This window comes from Oncorhynchus keta, chromosome 27, assembly GCF_023373465.1.
Source record: "Oncorhynchus keta strain PuntledgeMale-10-30-2019 chromosome 27, Oket_V2, whole genome shotgun sequence".
In the NCBI taxonomy this organism is placed as follows: domain Eukaryota; kingdom Metazoa; phylum Chordata; class Actinopteri; order Salmoniformes; family Salmonidae; genus Oncorhynchus; species Oncorhynchus keta.
In genome coordinates, this window is record NC_068447.1 from 39,407,815 (window position 1) to 39,424,028 (window position 16,214).

General features: G+C 41.2%; 2 protein-coding genes and 1 long non-coding RNA gene across 4 annotated transcripts; 1 reads left to right on the forward strand and 2 right to left on the reverse strand.

The window, feature by feature from the left end:
* Positions 1-1,620: 1,620 nt before the first annotated feature.
* LOC118360330 (coiled-coil domain-containing protein 42-like) lies at positions 1,621-3,959 on the reverse strand. The gene is made up of 6 exons (XM_035739613.2): positions 3,807-3,959; positions 3,550-3,654; positions 3,250-3,450; positions 2,767-2,988; positions 2,403-2,567; positions 1,621-2,102 (listed from the first exon to the last, which is right to left on the reverse strand). The coding sequence occupies exons 1-6, from the start codon at positions 3,957-3,959 to the stop codon at positions 2,019-2,021; spliced, it is 930 nt and encodes a 309-aa protein (XP_035595506.1). The 3' UTR covers positions 1,621-2,018.
* A 601-nt stretch (positions 3,960-4,560) lies between these two features.
* LOC118360002 (45 kDa calcium-binding protein-like) lies at positions 4,561-16,213 on the reverse strand. The gene is made up of 7 exons (XM_035738999.2): positions 15,913-16,213; positions 9,309-9,683; positions 8,392-8,528; positions 7,435-7,548; positions 7,040-7,198; positions 6,657-6,832; positions 4,561-6,115 (listed from the first exon to the last, which is right to left on the reverse strand). Exons 2-7 carry the CDS (start codon positions 9,626-9,628, stop codon positions 5,939-5,941), a joined length of 1,083 nt encoding a protein of 360 aa, XP_035594892.1. The 5' UTR covers positions 9,629-9,683; positions 15,913-16,213; the 3' UTR covers positions 4,561-5,938.
* LOC127912538 (uncharacterized) lies at positions 7,581-8,375 on the forward strand. Of its 2 annotated transcripts, none has more exons than XR_008083105.1 (3): positions 7,581-7,672; positions 7,769-7,960; positions 8,057-8,375. It is a non-coding gene; the product is annotated as an uncharacterized LOC127912538 (long non-coding RNA). The 2 variants fall into 2 exon arrangements; XR_008083106.1 differs by having other exon boundaries at positions 7,581-7,640.
* Position 16,214: the final 1 nt, after the last annotated feature.

Consider the following 16,214-nt stretch of genomic DNA (forward strand, 5'->3'; position numbering starts at 1 on the left):
AATAAGGTATTGTTATGTTGTGCCCCCAATAGAAATGAATGGTAAATAATGTATTGTGTTATAGTTGTAAATAAGGTATTGTTATGTTGTGCCCCCAATAGAAATGAATGGTAAATAATGTATTGTGTTATGTTGTGCCCCCAATAGAAATGAATGGTAAATAATGTATTGTTATGTTGTGCCCCCAATAGAAATGAATGGTAAATAATGTATTGTGTTATGTTGTGCCCCCAATAGAAATGAATGGTAAATAATGTATTGTGTTATGTTGTGCCCCCAATAGAAATGAATGGTAAATAATGTATTGTGTTATGTTGTGCCCCCAATAGAAATGAATGGTAAATAAGGTATTGTTATGTTGTGCCCCCAATAGAAATGAATGGTAAATAATGTATTGTGTTATGTTGTGCCCCCAATAGAAATGAATGGTAAATAATGTATTGTGTTATGTTGTGCCCCCAATAGAAATGAATGGTAAATAATGTATTGTGTTATGTTGTGCCCCCAATAGAAATGAATGGTAAATAAAGTATTGTGTTATGTTGTGCCCCCAATAGAAATGAATGGTAAATAATGTATTGTGTTATGTTGTGCCCCCAATAGAAATGAATGGTAAATAATGTATTGTGTTATGTTGTGCCCCCAATAGAAATGAATGGTAAATAATGTATTGTGTTATGTTGTGCCCCCAATAGAAATGAATGGTAAATAATGTATTGTGTTATGTTGTGCCCCCAATAGAAATGAATTGTAAATAATGTAGTGTTATGTTGTGCCCCCAATAGAAATTAATGGTAAATAATGTATTGTGTTATGTTGTGCCCCCAATAGAAATGAATGGTAAATAATGTATTGTGTTATGTTGTGACCCCAATAGAAATGAATGGTAAATAAGGTATTGTTATGTTGTGCCCCCAATAGAAATGAATGGTAAATAATGTATTGTGTTATGTTGTGCCCCCAATAGAAATGAATTGTAAATAATGTATTGTACCATTTCAGTCACTTTTTTATTGTAAATAATAGAATGTTTCTGAACACTCCTACATTAATGTGGATGCTGCCGTGAATAATGACAAGTGAAGTTTAGAGGCGTAAAATCATATACCTATACCTTATTGGTGTTTTGGTGGCATTATCTTTGTTCAGATGGGACTACATATATAAAGTGCTTTCATTTCTAAACGGAAAAACAGATGTAATGAAAATACTCTCAAAAGGTGACGATGTCGCCTGATAAACATTGGATCAAATCCAAAATGCTAGAGAATAAAGCCATGTTAAAAGTTTCAGCTTCACTGTCCATATAAGGACATGGAGGAGTGCATCTTCTCCAGCATGTTACCGAAGCGCCTGTCAAAGGCCCTTTAACACGTGATTCCCACACACCAATCACGTGTACATCATTACCACTTTAGGCCTATTGATAGGCCCCTGTAACTTGGTTAAGCTAACTCTTGGACTGAAAAGTATGTTCAATGGAGAATGCCTCCACGTCCAGGAAACCAGCCCGTGTTAAAAGGATCCGTTTAGTAGGCTGTCTAGGCCTTATAAGTCAATAGTGCTGTTGATAGTTAGGATCTTGTCATGTGCAATGATGGTGTATGTGAACTTGTTAATGTGTAAAGTAGAAATCCGATTGGGCAGCTCACACTAAGTAACCACAGTCCATTAGACCGCATTGCAAATGGTGATAATATTCAGTCAACCTTGGATTCATTTGGTGAATTGTATTGAAGCCAATGATGATTCATGAGTATATAAATAGCTGTTGGATATAAGAGTGAATGGTTTGTGACACGGTCATTCATACAATCTTACTATGTGAAGTGCTACATAGAACACACTGTAATCAATCCCCCCCCCCCAGAAAATACACTATCCATGTCTCAAAATATATTTTATTTTTGATCTGATCAGTGCAATAATGCTTTTTGTTGATAAGCAAAGGGCAATGACAATATAGTATAGAATCTAAACTTTCATACAAAACAGCTCTATTGATGGATGCGGATCATCTATCTGTGTCCGGTTGGCCCTGGCTGATCCGGCTTGTTCACCTCCTCCCAAATGCAGATCAGATCGGCTAGGAAGGTCTGGATCTGTCAAAATAAGTCATATTAGTTATGCTTTTGAACACGCTGGTCTAGTGGAAATGCCCTCTGAATACCTGAGAGTTGATGAATGAGTAATAGAGGATTCACAATCTATGCAAATGTCTGGTCAATATATGATATCCGCTATATATTCTGGCAGATGAAGGAAATCCCTGTGATCAGAGACAAATTATGCATCAGAGCACAATAGTCACATATCAGGATGCTAATCATTTCTACCCCCCTATGATGTGCTGTGAGTTCATGAGTAATAATGAGTTGTGAGTTAACAGTACCCTAAAGTACCTTCTCCAGCTGCTTAATAGTGTCCTCTGGAGCAATAGGCGATTCCCCAGTGTCTTTCGCCCTCTTGCACACACACTGGTACAGATTAAGAGTGGCCATCTTGATTGTGCCCAACAGCAGTGTCTTCTTGGCAGCTGTGTTCTGAATGTGGGCCCATCTCGATTCCTGTATATCAAGAGAGAAATTATCATCCTTTGATCAGACACTTGGTTCCCTTTGAGGACACTCAGGGCTGGTGTCCCGGACACAAACTGAAAAGGGGGAGGTTCAGGACTAGCTTTATTAAGCCGTGTCTGGGATACTGTCCCTCAGAGATCAATCGCTGTAAAATACCCATAGGGAGCGCGATCATCTCATGTCTCACCCAGATCATGCCCTCAGCGCGGGCCTTGTCCAGCTGGCTCTGTAGCTGGGCCAGAGTGTTGTTGTAGTGCAGCAGGGTGTCATTGCTCTGCTCTGTGAAGCGGGCCAGCTGGGCCCGGGCGTTCTCCGTGCTGTCCTGGTTCTGCTGGGTGGTCCGCACCAGGTCCTCCCGGGTCAGCATCAACGTGTCGTAGCGAGACATCACCTGTCTGGCCTCCTGAAACTGAGATGCACAAAAGGAATTCCAAATCAACACCTAACCCCTACGGTTTAGGCTCTTGTGTAGACCTAAGAGGATGGGACAGGTGTCAGCAATATGGCTACAATATTCCACCTGGCTTATCACAGGGCAAGATTGAGTCACCAATATATTGCTTAGAGCTATCCAATCTGGTCAGATACAAGTGGCTAGGGATTGGTTTGTCTGTGAAGGCCAGTCAAATCACACACTACCTCAAGAGTTCTAATCCTCACTATGACCTACCTGTTCACTGGCCTGTACCACTTTATCAAGGTAATGGGGGTATATGGCATTCTTCTGCACTCGTTTCTCCAGACGGTCCCTCTCTTTGATGAGAGCTTTCGTCTCCTCCTGGAGAGTGAGCAGGTCCACCTGCTTCTGATTGGTCAGTTCCCTCTCTCGGCCGGCCTTCCTAACAGCTCGACATCGTTTCACCTCGTTCTCCTGAAATGAGATCACGGAAGAGCATGACCAATTCATCTCAAAGTCTGACGGGCTCAATAGTTTAGTCTAAGAAGTGATGTTCAGAAGCTATGACCGTACCTTCAGAAAGTTGTCAAATTTCTGCAGATATTCCTTCATCTGGCCCTCCTTCTCTATGAGCTCATCCTTGCGGATTCTCAGGGCTCTGAGAGTTGACTCAAAATCCTGAAACCCAAACCGAATGTAAAGTGAGACCATATCATACAGGAGGATTGTGTGGAGACTTGACTTAGAGGATTGTACTAATTCGTCATAATTTTATTGCCAGGAATTGTCGGTTTGAGGTTCAATGAGACAAAAAAAATATATATATGTACCTCTCTTTGCAGCGTCATAGCATTGTTGACCTCCATGGCCTCCCGTCTCTTCTGCAGTAGACGGGAGGAGGGGGCCAGCATCTCATCTGCTGCGGACGTGGCCTTCCTGTCAAAATGGTCAGTGGGGTTGACTATCTTATTTCTTCTTAACATAAACCATGAGCCTTCTGCTAATCATAATGTTGTGTTTGGGTAGGGAGAGGAAAGTCATACATTAAATGGAACAGATAGAAGCTGCTAACATTTTAGGGCGAAAAGTTCCTTCAACGTCTAGGTTAAATGTCATATTTTTTTACTCACAATAGCTGGTCTCGAAGGTTTTCGCCAAAATAGCTTTTGAAATAGTCTGACAAATTTACAGACATGTTTATAATATTTGGTCATAAATAAGATAATTGATAATTCAAGGCCTAATGTTATTGTTTTGACAATTTCTGTGGGTGGCTGTAGAAAGCCAATGCGGTTCACAGAATTTTGATTCAGAAAACAACAATGGTCTCATAGCAACTACTACAAATAAAAACAGAATGAGGGAAGCTCCACTCATGGCAACTACTACAAATAAAAACAGAATGAGGGAAGCTCCACTCATGGCAACTACTACAAATAAAAACAGAATGAGGGAAGCTCCACTCATGGCGAGCTCAAAAATGTTGTACCATTTAAAAAGCCTAGTGGAAAACTATTGGCCATCAAGTTAGTGTGCTAAAATTATTAAACATTTATGGACGCATAACACAGAGTACAAAGTATGGTCAGAGATTGAGAAATATTTATTGGTTTACAAGTAAATCGGGAATACAATGTATAAAGCGTTGTCACATTCTGATAGCATGAGCTTTTTCTTTTATAAATTCAATGAGATGACAGGAGCTCAAGAGGGATCCAAATTACTGATATCTCCACAGGATATTGTCCTTGAAGCAGGAAAACAATTGATGAATGCATATTATACATATATTATAGAGCTTTGGCAAAGCATGACAAGGGGATTTCTTAATTATCATAACCTGAATAAAACACAAGTATTGAACAACAAAATACAACACTGGGAAAATACTGAATATTATTTTTTACTGATTTAGAAAAATGTCTTTAAGAGAAAACAAAAAACGCACACCAACAACAAATAAATAAATAAGTTAATTTCTTACACCAGTTTCAAACATTAAACCGAGATTTTGACAATCGACTAGCATTTTGGAGATGCTTAAAATGCACAATCCCATTTGGAATTATAGATACAAACGTAAACAAATGTATTGGAAATAAAATATGACCTATTGCAGCAGGGAGTTAAAACATAATTATCACACAAGCACTAATTGTAAAGAACAGATCAGAGAATCATAAACACCTATTAAAAATGTACCAGTGTAACCTTTAGTACAAGGGCAGCAAGCACATTATGGAGTCAGTGAGTGTGGAGAATACAGTGGTTACTGTGGTTCAGCTCAATCATGGACATGATTGCCAACTTCGTAAAGACTAGTTACTTCCAAGCAACATTGTGGTACACAGGAAGGCTATAGCTAATTTTTAAAATGGCAATGAAAACATGTGATTTCTTTATTTTGGATTTACCATTGTTGTGCGAGTTTAAAATCAACATGTTTGGAGTCAAATTAGAGGCCCTGCTACAAATAATAGGTTTGATTGTGTAATCCTTAATTTACACTACTTCGATAGAGGGGAGAAAAAAAAGGAATCTTGTTTGAATTCCTCATATACATACATTTCACAATATAGCATCCACACAAATGAACCATGAAGGTGACGTAGTGTCTCGAATGCACTGAAAAAGACCAATACATAGAGGTAAGACGATTCAACTTGAGTACCACTGTAGACAGAAGGCAGACTTCGGCTATGGTTCATTCTGATAGGATGTTTAGAAGAGGCAGACAGTCCAGATATGAAGGATGTTTTAGGCCTTACTTTAAGAGTCAGTAGAGGAGGCCAGGGCGGGTCAGTCGGCTGGGACTAGGATTTAAACACAATTGCACACTAAAACATCCCAACATGAAGCTTTTTTTTCTTCAAGACAGACCTGTCGTTAGAGCAGACTTACCAGGATGCCCCCATTAGAAGGGAAAGGGAAGGATTTTGTAGGACAGTTCGTCTTTAGAGCTTTAGAACTCCTCGTGAACATTCCGGGCATAGTCCATGAGCTTGCTGCCAGTGAAGTATTCGCTGTACTTGAGAATCTCCTCCAGTTCCAAGTTGTGGTTCTGGTTCTCGTCAGCCACAGCAATCATCTGCTTAGCCTCGTTCAGCGCGTTGTACTCGTTCATCGGGTCCATGTACTCCTGGAGAGCAGAGAGAGCACGGGGGGAAGAAGGAAACCAGGGATAAAAAAAATGTTTGATGGAAAAACACTTTGTGTAAGCTTAAACTACTAAAATCATATACAAAGTATGGATAATGGAGCTATATACATATATATATATATATATATTTTATAATATCTTTGAGAACTAACAAGCACCAAAATATGAACTACACAGTGAGGGAGAATTGAGAATTCCAAAAACAATGAATTTAGTAGTATTTATTTGTTATTTAAAAAACAGCATTAGCCATGGCAAAATGCATAGAATGGGAGGAAATGTGTTGTTTATAGGACATTTGCTTTTAAAACGGCAAAAGTTGTTAAAGTTTCTTTCAGCTCCATGGAAAATGTGTAGAACTGCAGGAAGTGTTCTTTAAAAAAAAATTGATAAAAAAATTATTCAGCGCCAAGATGAGGCGGGTTCTGTCAAATTTAGCCACGCCCACCCAAACCCCTTTTTTATTAGAAAAGGCCATGCCATCAGGTCCTGCAGTATAACCAGCACACACGGCACCCACCTGTAGTTCCTCCATGGTTACGATGCCATCATGGTTGCCATCGATGACCTCCTCAAACTCCTTCTTCCTCTCTCGTACCCAGTCATCATCTATGTCCTGAGCCTGCTGGTTCTCCACAGTGCCCATGGGCAGGGAGATGAACTCCGACAGAGTCAGCTTCTTGTCACTGTCCTGGTCTGTAAAAACAACACAACAAATACACATCACACTCAGATGGCTTTATAGTAACACTTTTCATGATCGATCATGGGCATCCACAACTTATGTATTCATTCTGCATGTTTGTCTTCCACCTTTAATTCATTCTCCTTTTCATACTCTTAACTATCACTTCAACTGAATTCAAATCCAAACTAAATGTGAGCGAGTAGAGAAGACCGTACCTAGGTCGCGAACAATCTCCTTGACCATGTATTTGAGCATTCCTTTGCTGTGCTCCGGGTGCAGGAAGGAGAGGAACTCTTCCTCGTTCAGCAGCTGGTCGGCTGGGGGGTTATCAGCCTGGAACCAGCGGTCCTTCAGACTCTCCAGCACCTCCTGGGCTGTGAAGAGACAGTAAGTACAAGCATCACTGGAAGAGCTAGGGGCAATAGGCTACTATCGGGATGTGATCGGGAAAACTTAGGGGGGGGAAATGATATTGGTTTGGGGGTAGGTCAGTTTCAATGATAGTATGAAAAGAGGAGTCAGAAAAGCCAGAATTCCTGATTAATCAGTAGAAATGCACAGACGACAACCAGAAGTGTTGTGCAGGTCGTATCATTGTGGATAAACTTACTCTCCTCGTCTACCTTCAGTTCTTCCCTGTTCTTTATCTTGTCAGCCATTTCCTTCTTGTTGAATCCTTTGCTGGCCAGAAACTTCACCCGGTATTCATCCCATGTCACATGGCCTATGACGAGAATATAACGGTTTAGGGATTGGGGCTAGACCGTTTAGGAAGGATTGAGGCAGTTTTGGTAAACAGTGCTGTATTGTCATCAGGTCTGAGATGTATTGTGGCCCACACATTTCAGGTCTGAGATGTTTTGTGGCCCACACATTTCAGGTCTGAGATGTATTGTGACCCACACATTTCAGGTCTGAGATGTATTGTGACCCACACATTTCAGGTCTGAGATGTATTGTGGCCCACACATTTCAGGTCTGAGATGTATTGTGGCCCACACATTTCAGGTCTGAGATGTATTGTGGCCCACACATTTCAGGTCTGAGATGTATTGTGGCCCACACATTTCAGGTCTGAGATGTATTGTGGCCCACACATTTCAGGTCTGAGATGTATTGTGGCCCACACATTTCAGGTCTGAGATGTTTTGTGGCCCACACATTTCAGGTCTGAGATGTATTGTGACCCACACATTTCAGGTCTGAGATGTATTGTGACCCACACATTTCAGGTCTGAGATGTATTGTGGCCCACACATTTCAGGTCTGAGATGTATTGTGGCCCACACATTTCAGGTCTGAGATGTATTGTGGCCCACACATTTCAGGTCTGAGATGTATTGTGGCCCACATATTTCAGGTCGGAGGCCTAACTGTAGGACATCAGTGTCGGTAACAAACACATTGCTCTCAACGAATAGGCCACCATCATGGCTATGTATCAGGGTTGTATTCATTAGTCCACAGCTACAGAAAATGAAAAATATTGGTTATTACTGAACAAGTCCAGGTAGTCCCTGCTTGTTTCAGTCTGTTTTCATCCAGATACGACTGTCGTCTCGCTTACCATCTCCATCTGGGTCCACAGCATGGAAGCTCATCTTGTTCTCTCTCACAGCCTCCTGGAAGTGTTCTTCTGTCTTCTCCACGATCCAGCGCTGCATCTCCTTGGCACTGACGCTCTTATCTTTATTAAAGTCCACCCTGAAGACAGTCAAACAAACACTCAAATGGAATATCAAGTTCAAGTAGTTTATTCAAACCCACTCTCATATATCTGCTTCAGGCACAAACCCAGATTATTTTTGATATTTTTCTAACTAAGTAAGATGCAACCTTAGCTCAAAATATGCTTTGAAAATGTTTCAGCTTTCATGCTTTTCCAACACAGTCACTCCTTCGCCATATAGGGTCAAGATAATGGAACGGTGGTGAGGATTTGTCAAGGCACCTTGAAATTTGGCGAGGGTGACAAGTCGGACTAAAATACCTGGACTGTTTCGCTTCAACAGTATTTACAAAATCAGACTCCTAGCTTTTACTACTTGACACCTAGCTTACCCAGTATGGGGTGGATAAGGCCAGATATTTACTTAAGACTGCTGTGGTTGACCTAGTCGGTGCACTCACGTCTCCATTCTCAGGAACACTGCTTTGTTTATCATAAGAGATAATCTAGCCTCATTTGTTCGTGCCCACCCGATCCTTTAAAATAGGAACCGGACCACGAACGGTGTACACATTAACGGGATGGGTATAGGTTACTTAGACATGATCCAAACTCCCAACTAAGAAATGTGGATTTATCGTAATTACAACCTCGCACCTACACACCATTTCACAATGGCCCACACAAAATGATAGAAATGCAACGCAGGCACTCTGCACAGATAAAACTGGAAACATCTGGTGGATGTACACAACACAGAGAGGATGTATATGACTCATGAGTCAAGACATTGAAAGCCAGTCATCCCCACTTACTTTCTGAAGATGTCAATGAGCTTGTTCCTGTTCCTCCTGGGCTCAGAGTCCTCTTCAAACTCCTCCATCTCCTTACCCAGGAACACCTCCTGGTGGAAGCCTTTATTGATGTGACCATCCATCTCCAGCTTCATCCCGTTCAGATGGTCTGGGGGAAGGATCTCATTCTCCTCCTTACTGGTGGGGCTGTTCTTGTCCTTCAGGGATGACATGTTAGCTGGCCGGGCATGGACGTCCATGGGGTTGTGGAGCAGGCAGAACAGGGCCATGGACACAGCCAGAAGGTGTCTGCGCCAAGCCGTCCTCCAGTAGTTAGCCATGGCTTCTTCCAGGTTCAGTGTCCTTGCTTGCTCATGGACTGATGAACACACCTGTCTACAACAACAACCCTGGGTAAGGTGGATAGCCTCATCACTTGACTATAATAGTGTTGTTCTTGGCTAGCTAGTCATAACAAGGACATCATTTTTGCCAACAGCGCGGCGTGGTCGAAGTGGGAGAAGAAGAGGAGCTCAATTGGAGTCCATCAAAACTTCCTAACGGTTTAAACCATTTGATTATGAGACTGAGGTGAAATCAAAAGTTGTGCCTATTCATTGGCTATGTCATAGCACATTTTTAAAGATAAATATTGATCAATATTAGTTATAACAAATATGTGTGTTTGTGTGTGTGTGTGGGGGGGGGTGCAAGTGCCTAGTTTCCTCCCTCATAATTCAGCTCAGGTGTCTCCATATACCATAGACACATACATCATTTGCACACACACACACACACAGATAGATTGGAGAGGGCCAGCTAATGAGCTCCATCAGCAGCAATTTACATTTTGAATGGAAAATGTGTTTATGTGACATATGGACCCCACATATCTAGATGCAAATCAAATCTTCTTGAAAGGGAAAGATACATCCCTAATGTGTAACTGTCACCGATAAACATTTAAACCGGGGACCTGTGCCTAAGATACTAGCGCATCAGTCCGAGGGAGCCCAAACGGATCCAAATTAAGCAAGCGTCGGTCAGAAAACCGATTAAAACGGTAAGAATAACCATTCAGTACATGTTGGTTTTATTTTATTATGGTTTTATTCCGAAAATATCTTCTCTGTTGTGTCTGAAATGATGCATCCAGCTCATACATAGCCTATTGAACTTTTATGCATGTAACTGACTACGACTGTCAGATAACAACAGTGCGGGAGACAGTTGCTCGTGTCAACGAGAGGCAGGCCTATCCTAGCGGACTAAACCTCACTTCGTGGTGAAGGACGTTTCTGATGAACTTCACCAAAGGCTGGAGCCGACACCAGGCTTTGCGGAATCTAGCTCCGACTATGTCGATTTGTAGAAGACCAATATTTAAAAAAAAATGTGAATCATGAAAAACGCCCACCTTGTTATTTTTAATACCACTACCGAGCAACAGCAACGAGCAAACAGTCCGTGTGTGTATTTGATTAACATTTATTGAAAAAGTACAGATTTCAGCAAAGAAAAGCAAGCAACTACAGAGGACAAATATAGGTACAAGGTTGGCATTTCACTATTCACTTCTTTTTTAAAGTATTGACCTTGTGGAATCTAGCTACATCGATTCGCCCTACACCTGGTCTTGCCTGTATGCCTTTGGTTAACTTCCTTCACCGTGGAGTGGAGTTTAGTCTACAACTATCCCTGTTATAGGATATTCACCTTCATATGCTTGTAAAAATGGCTTTTGCCAGGTATAGCTTTGCATAGGCTTCATTAGTAAAGCATAGGCTTTATTAGTTGAGTGAAAGCCAATGCAATTAGCTGGTTCATTGTTACCAAATGCGCTGGTCTTTTACCGGAGTAGACACACAACTCGCATCCAACTGCTGATTGGGGTTTTCAAATCATTCGGATTCTATTTTTTCAGGTTCACCATAATATCTCGTTTTGGTAGTTTTAGTGTAAACAGTGTATTTGGTCATTTTTACATGAACAGGCTAATTTCATCAATTTGAGATTTTTGGTTCCAATCGCCTGTCTTTGTGAGACGCGGAGTAGGTCAACAGATGATCCCTGCATGTGTGGATCCCACCGTGAAGCATAGAGGTGGTGTGATGGTGCTTTGCTGGTGACACTGTCAGTGATTTATTTAGAATTCAAGGCACACTTAACCAGCATGGCTACCACAGCATTCTGCAGCCTTACGCCATCCCATCTGGTTTGGGCTTAGTGGGACTATCATTTGTTTTTCAACAGGACAATAACCGAACACATCTCCAGGCTGTGTACCGGTTATTTGACCAAGAAGGAGAGTGATGGGGTGCTGCATCAGATCTGGCCTCCACAATCACTCGACCTCAACCCAATTGAGGTGGTTTAGGATGAGTTGGACCGAAGAGTGAAGGAAAAGCAAACAACAAGTGCTCAGCATATGTGGGAACTTCTTCAAGACTGTTGGAAAAGCATTCTAGGTGAAGCTGTTTGAGAGAATGCCAAGAGTTTGCAAAGCTGTCATCAAGGCAACGGGTGGTTACTTTGAAGAATCTAAAATATAAACTTCTTCAAAGTAGCCACCCCTTGCCTTGATGACAGCTTTGCACACGCTTGGCATTCTCTCAACCAGCTTCATTAGGTAGTCACCTGGAATACATTGAAATTAACAGGTGGGTGTTGTTAAGTGATTTTGTGGAATTTCTTTCCTTCTTAATGCGTTTAAGCTAATTAGTTGTGTTGTGACAAGGCAGGGGTGTTATACAGAAGATAGACCAAGTCCCTTATATGGCATGACTAGCTCAAATAAGCAAAGAGAAACGACAATCCAGTTAATTATATTGACTACGTCCGTCTTAGCTCGCTCATTAAAATGTCTTAATCGAAATTACGGATTTGCCTCTTATCCGCTCATCGTTCCCTTGTGCTATAGTTTATACATCTCAATTGTCAGTATACTCCACATTTGTTGAACAAGTCAGCCATATCAGCTATCTTTTTTAAAAACACAGTAAAAGAGGTTGAATGAACTGGTTTGCTGCCAGACAAAGCTCCACTGATAGCCAGGTGTAGCAGTGGTAAGGATTCACTCCATGGTACTGTAAAGAAAGCTCTGCTGTTGGGACAGTTTATGGTTACCGTTTGTCACCGTTATAGTGCAATTAATGTATCGTTTAGTGTTGTGGCTTTGCTGGCATGCATAAAACATAAATGTTGAGTTTGCCCCTCCAAGATTTACAAGCTAAAATCCTCCAATGTGCACATAACAGGCTCACCTAACACCTTTTTTGCACTATTGGTTAGAGTTTGTAAGTAAGCATTTCACTGTTCACCTGTTGTATTCGGCACACGAGACAAACTTTGATTTGATATTAGATCAATGATCATAGGCTATAGAAATGTTCACTAAACTGACATGACTTGGTTGCCTAGTGTAAAATCTCCTTTCACACATCCGCCGGCGATGTCTTCAAGGATGGGAGGAATGAAGGATGCATAGGTTATCCCAAAACAGGGGCATCGTTATGCAATTTGTTTCTGCTATACTGCTAACGGCTACTTGTTCAACATAGAGGCTAGTGTCTAATCTAGGCCTGTAATAGGTTAGAATAATGGACCTTAAAATCCCTGTCCCAGCGCTTTAACCGACCCCGCGTCCCATCCATCACAGGTGTTCGGGGGAAGCCCGTGAGTCCGACGGGGACACGCAAGCCGTGCATTAGCCTACATTCAGAGATAAGCCTAAATAAATAAATAAATAAAATCGTCCAATTAATCTGTATCGTTTTTATGGGGTCCTCCAATAATCGGTATCGGCGTTAAAATCTTAATCGGTCGACCTCTATCTTGAACTCATTAAAATCAGATTTCCCAGATGTTTTGAGTGAGGCAGAAGTCATGCTGGATTGTCACCATGATCAATGTAGAATGTTTATCCTTTTAAGCTTGGAAAAATACTCTTAAAACCAGAATTGGGACCACACACCCAGTCCACTGAATAGCAGGCTAGTGATTGCTTTGCAATGCTTGCAGTTAGCCACTGATTCCTTCCAAACCACTCATTTTTAAATGTGAGATTTCCAACTCGTTGTGTAATGTTCATGTCCAATGGCCGATGAGCACCGATATGTTTTATCTATAATTTCTCTTCATTATTTCTCATCATATGACAAGAATTAAAAAGGACTTGCCAGTAGATTGTCGACTTGATTCATGATGATGACGACTGCCAGCTTGCTAGCTAATATTTTGAAAGAATGATCAGTCCAATCAAAGCTGCGGAAGATACGTGATTTGGCGTAATTTTATCTGTGGTCAATGACCTTGAGCTTTCTTGGATGGGCACTTCTAATGTAACTCTATGGCAGCACCCAAGGGGCTTGAAGTTTCGAGCTCTACCATTTGGCGGTGACGTAGTGTCCCTAGAGTGACAGAAAACTGAGCCAATCACGGCACAACTAGGGAACATTACCAACCCCCACGCTCCATATTCCCCGCTAGCTGTCCCACCACCACAGAATGCCAATAAAATAAAATGTTATCGGTCACATACACATGTTTAGCAGATGTTAATGCAAGTGTCGCGAAATGCTTGTGCTTCTAGTACCGACAGTGCAGTATTATCTAACAATTCCACAACAACTACCTAATACACACAAATCTAAAGGGATGGAATAAGAATATGTACATATAAAATATATGGATGCACGATGACCAAGCGGCATAGGCAAGATGCAATAGATGGTATAAAATACAGTACATGTGAGATGAGTAATGTAAGATATGTAAACATTATTTAAGTGGCATTATTTAAAGTAACTCCTGATCCATTTATTAAAGTGGCCAATGATTTGAGTCTGTATGTAGGCAGCAAGCCTCTCTGTGTTAGTGAAGGCTATTTAACAGTCCGATGGCCTCTGATGGCACTGCGCTAGGCTGAAACACCTGCATTTTGGAGCTGCCTTACTCAAGAAAGCAAAAGAGAGATCAAGTTTACATGCAGCTTTATTAACTCAACTAAAAAAAGATTGTCGGCAAACTAATATGTGACACATTAATTCCAAAACAACATTTAAAACAGGTAGCCAGTGGAATTTCGACATATAGGCTAGCTGTTAGACTATGCAAGGTGTTGGCATATGCAGGGGATTGAGGATAACATTGTAGTGAATTTGAAGGGCAGCCTGCAGGGTCTGAAACGCACAACTCCATGTCTTTGCGGTCTGTGACAGTACCAAGAGAGGTAACTCCATTAGGTGTCCTGACAATGCACCATGGCTGTTAGAATGGTATAGCATTGCTTTGGGGATATCTGGTGTGAGTGTGTGCCTCCAAGGACCACATTAAATAGACCACTTTATTTTATAGTGTAGGCAACACTAATCCACCCCGCATGCGTGGATCAGAAAATTTAGAACTTCAGAAATTGAAACTTATATTCTATTATTCAAGTTGAACAAGTGTATTAGATCATTAGACTGATAAGTGTTACAAGGACCAAGCTCTCTAAAATGCCAAATGGTCTAAACCATTTACTTTTGAGAAGGGGGTCAAATCCAAAGTTGCATTATATTAAAAAGATGCAAAATGCAGAAATCGCACTACCATTTCCTGGTTGCTAAAATTGTAACAGTTTCAGTTTGTGACAAAACAAGCAATGTTAAGTGTAGAGAGAATCATTGTACTAAATATTGTCAAATATGTTTTCAATAACTAAAAATATTGTATTTTCAGCTGGTGTACAAAACCAAAAGTAAGAAGCAAAAACTAAACTTAACGGGAAACAGAAATAGTGCACATGGACCACATCTACCACTCAGAACTGCATTCAATAAAATGACATCTAGAACTCAGATTTCTATGTGAATTTGGTCAGGTAGCCCAAAAAGTCACATATTGCAGCCTTAAACATGATACCTTCCTTATACATTTAAAAAAAAAAAAAATGAGTCTTTCCTCTATCAGTACATTAGAGTTTAGCCATCGTAACCAGCTCTGTATGGCTTCAAAACATTACAAAACAAGCAGCATACCACCCTCCATTCCACTGCTTGCTTGCTTCTGAAGCTAAGCAGGGTTGGTCCTGGTCAGTCCCTGGATGGGAGACCAGATGCTGCTGGAAATGGTGTTGGAGGGCCAGTCGGAGGCAGAGTGCCTGTGTAGGGTGCTGTCTTTCAGATAGGATATTAAACAGGTGTCCTGACTCTCTGAGGTCATTAAATATCCCATGCTCTTATTGTAAGAGTAGGGGTGTTAACCCTACTGTCTTGGCTAAATTCCCAAGCTGTCCCTCAGATCATCACCAGCTTATATTTGGCTCATTCATCCCCTGTAACTATTCCCCAGGTCGTTGCTGTACATGAGAACGTGTTCTGTCAACTTACCTGGTTAAATAAATATTAATATTTTGCAACGAAACCGTTTACTCTAGGAAACAAAAAGAACGAAACGGGGAGGGTCCTAATTGAATTTGTCCAATAGAAACTCTCGTTTTCGTTTGGAGTAAACGGTTTCAATTGCAAAATATTTCACAACAAACTAAACGTTTTGCAACGAAATCAGACTAGTGAATACACCCCAGCATATCTAATAAGCCGGCTAACGTTAGCCGATGAGAGGACAAGGCTTGATGACCTACCTAGTGTTGAACTCCAACGACACAAAATCTGGAACGCTGCTCAAAATAAATTGCAGGAAATTGAAGAGATAAGGCACTAGCTAGTTAGCTAGCCCACCTAGCAATGGCGAGAATGCATCGTCGTACGATCAAAACAAAACTGTTAGCTAGGTTATATTTCATGGACACGTGCCTGCCACTACGAACTTCACGCAGGAGCAAACGTCTCACTCTAACTACCGAATCAATCCGCATACACAGCAAATGTTTGATTAGGTGAGTTGGGGGATTTCTATTTTCAGGAAACAAGCTGCTACTCACGC

Bases quoted from the DNA above. Each gene is read 5' to 3' on its own strand.
- LOC118360330 (XM_035739613.2), bottom strand. From the start codon at position 3,959: ATGTTAAGAAGAAATAAGATAGTCAACCCCACTGACCATTTTGACAGG. The intron at 3,655-3,806 runs GTACATATATAT...TTTGGGTTTCAG, and splicing joins CTATGACGCTGCAAAGAGAG to GATTTTGAGTCAACTCTCAG. The intron at 2,568-2,766 runs GTGAGACATGAG...CTTGATATACAG, and splicing joins GCGCTGAGGGCATGATCTGG to GAATCGAGATGGGCCCACAT.
- LOC118360002 (XM_035738999.2), bottom strand. From the start codon at position 9,628: ATGGCTAACTACTGGAGGACGGCTTGGCGCAGACACCTTCTGGCTGTG. The intron at 6,833-7,039 runs GTACGGTCTTCT...TTGTTTTTACAG, and splicing joins GGAGATTGTTCGCGACCTAG to ACCAGGACAGTGACAAGAAG. The intron at 6,116-6,656 runs GTGGGTGCCGTG...TCTGCTCTCCAG, and splicing joins TAACCATGGAGGAACTACAG to GAGTACATGGACCCGATGAA.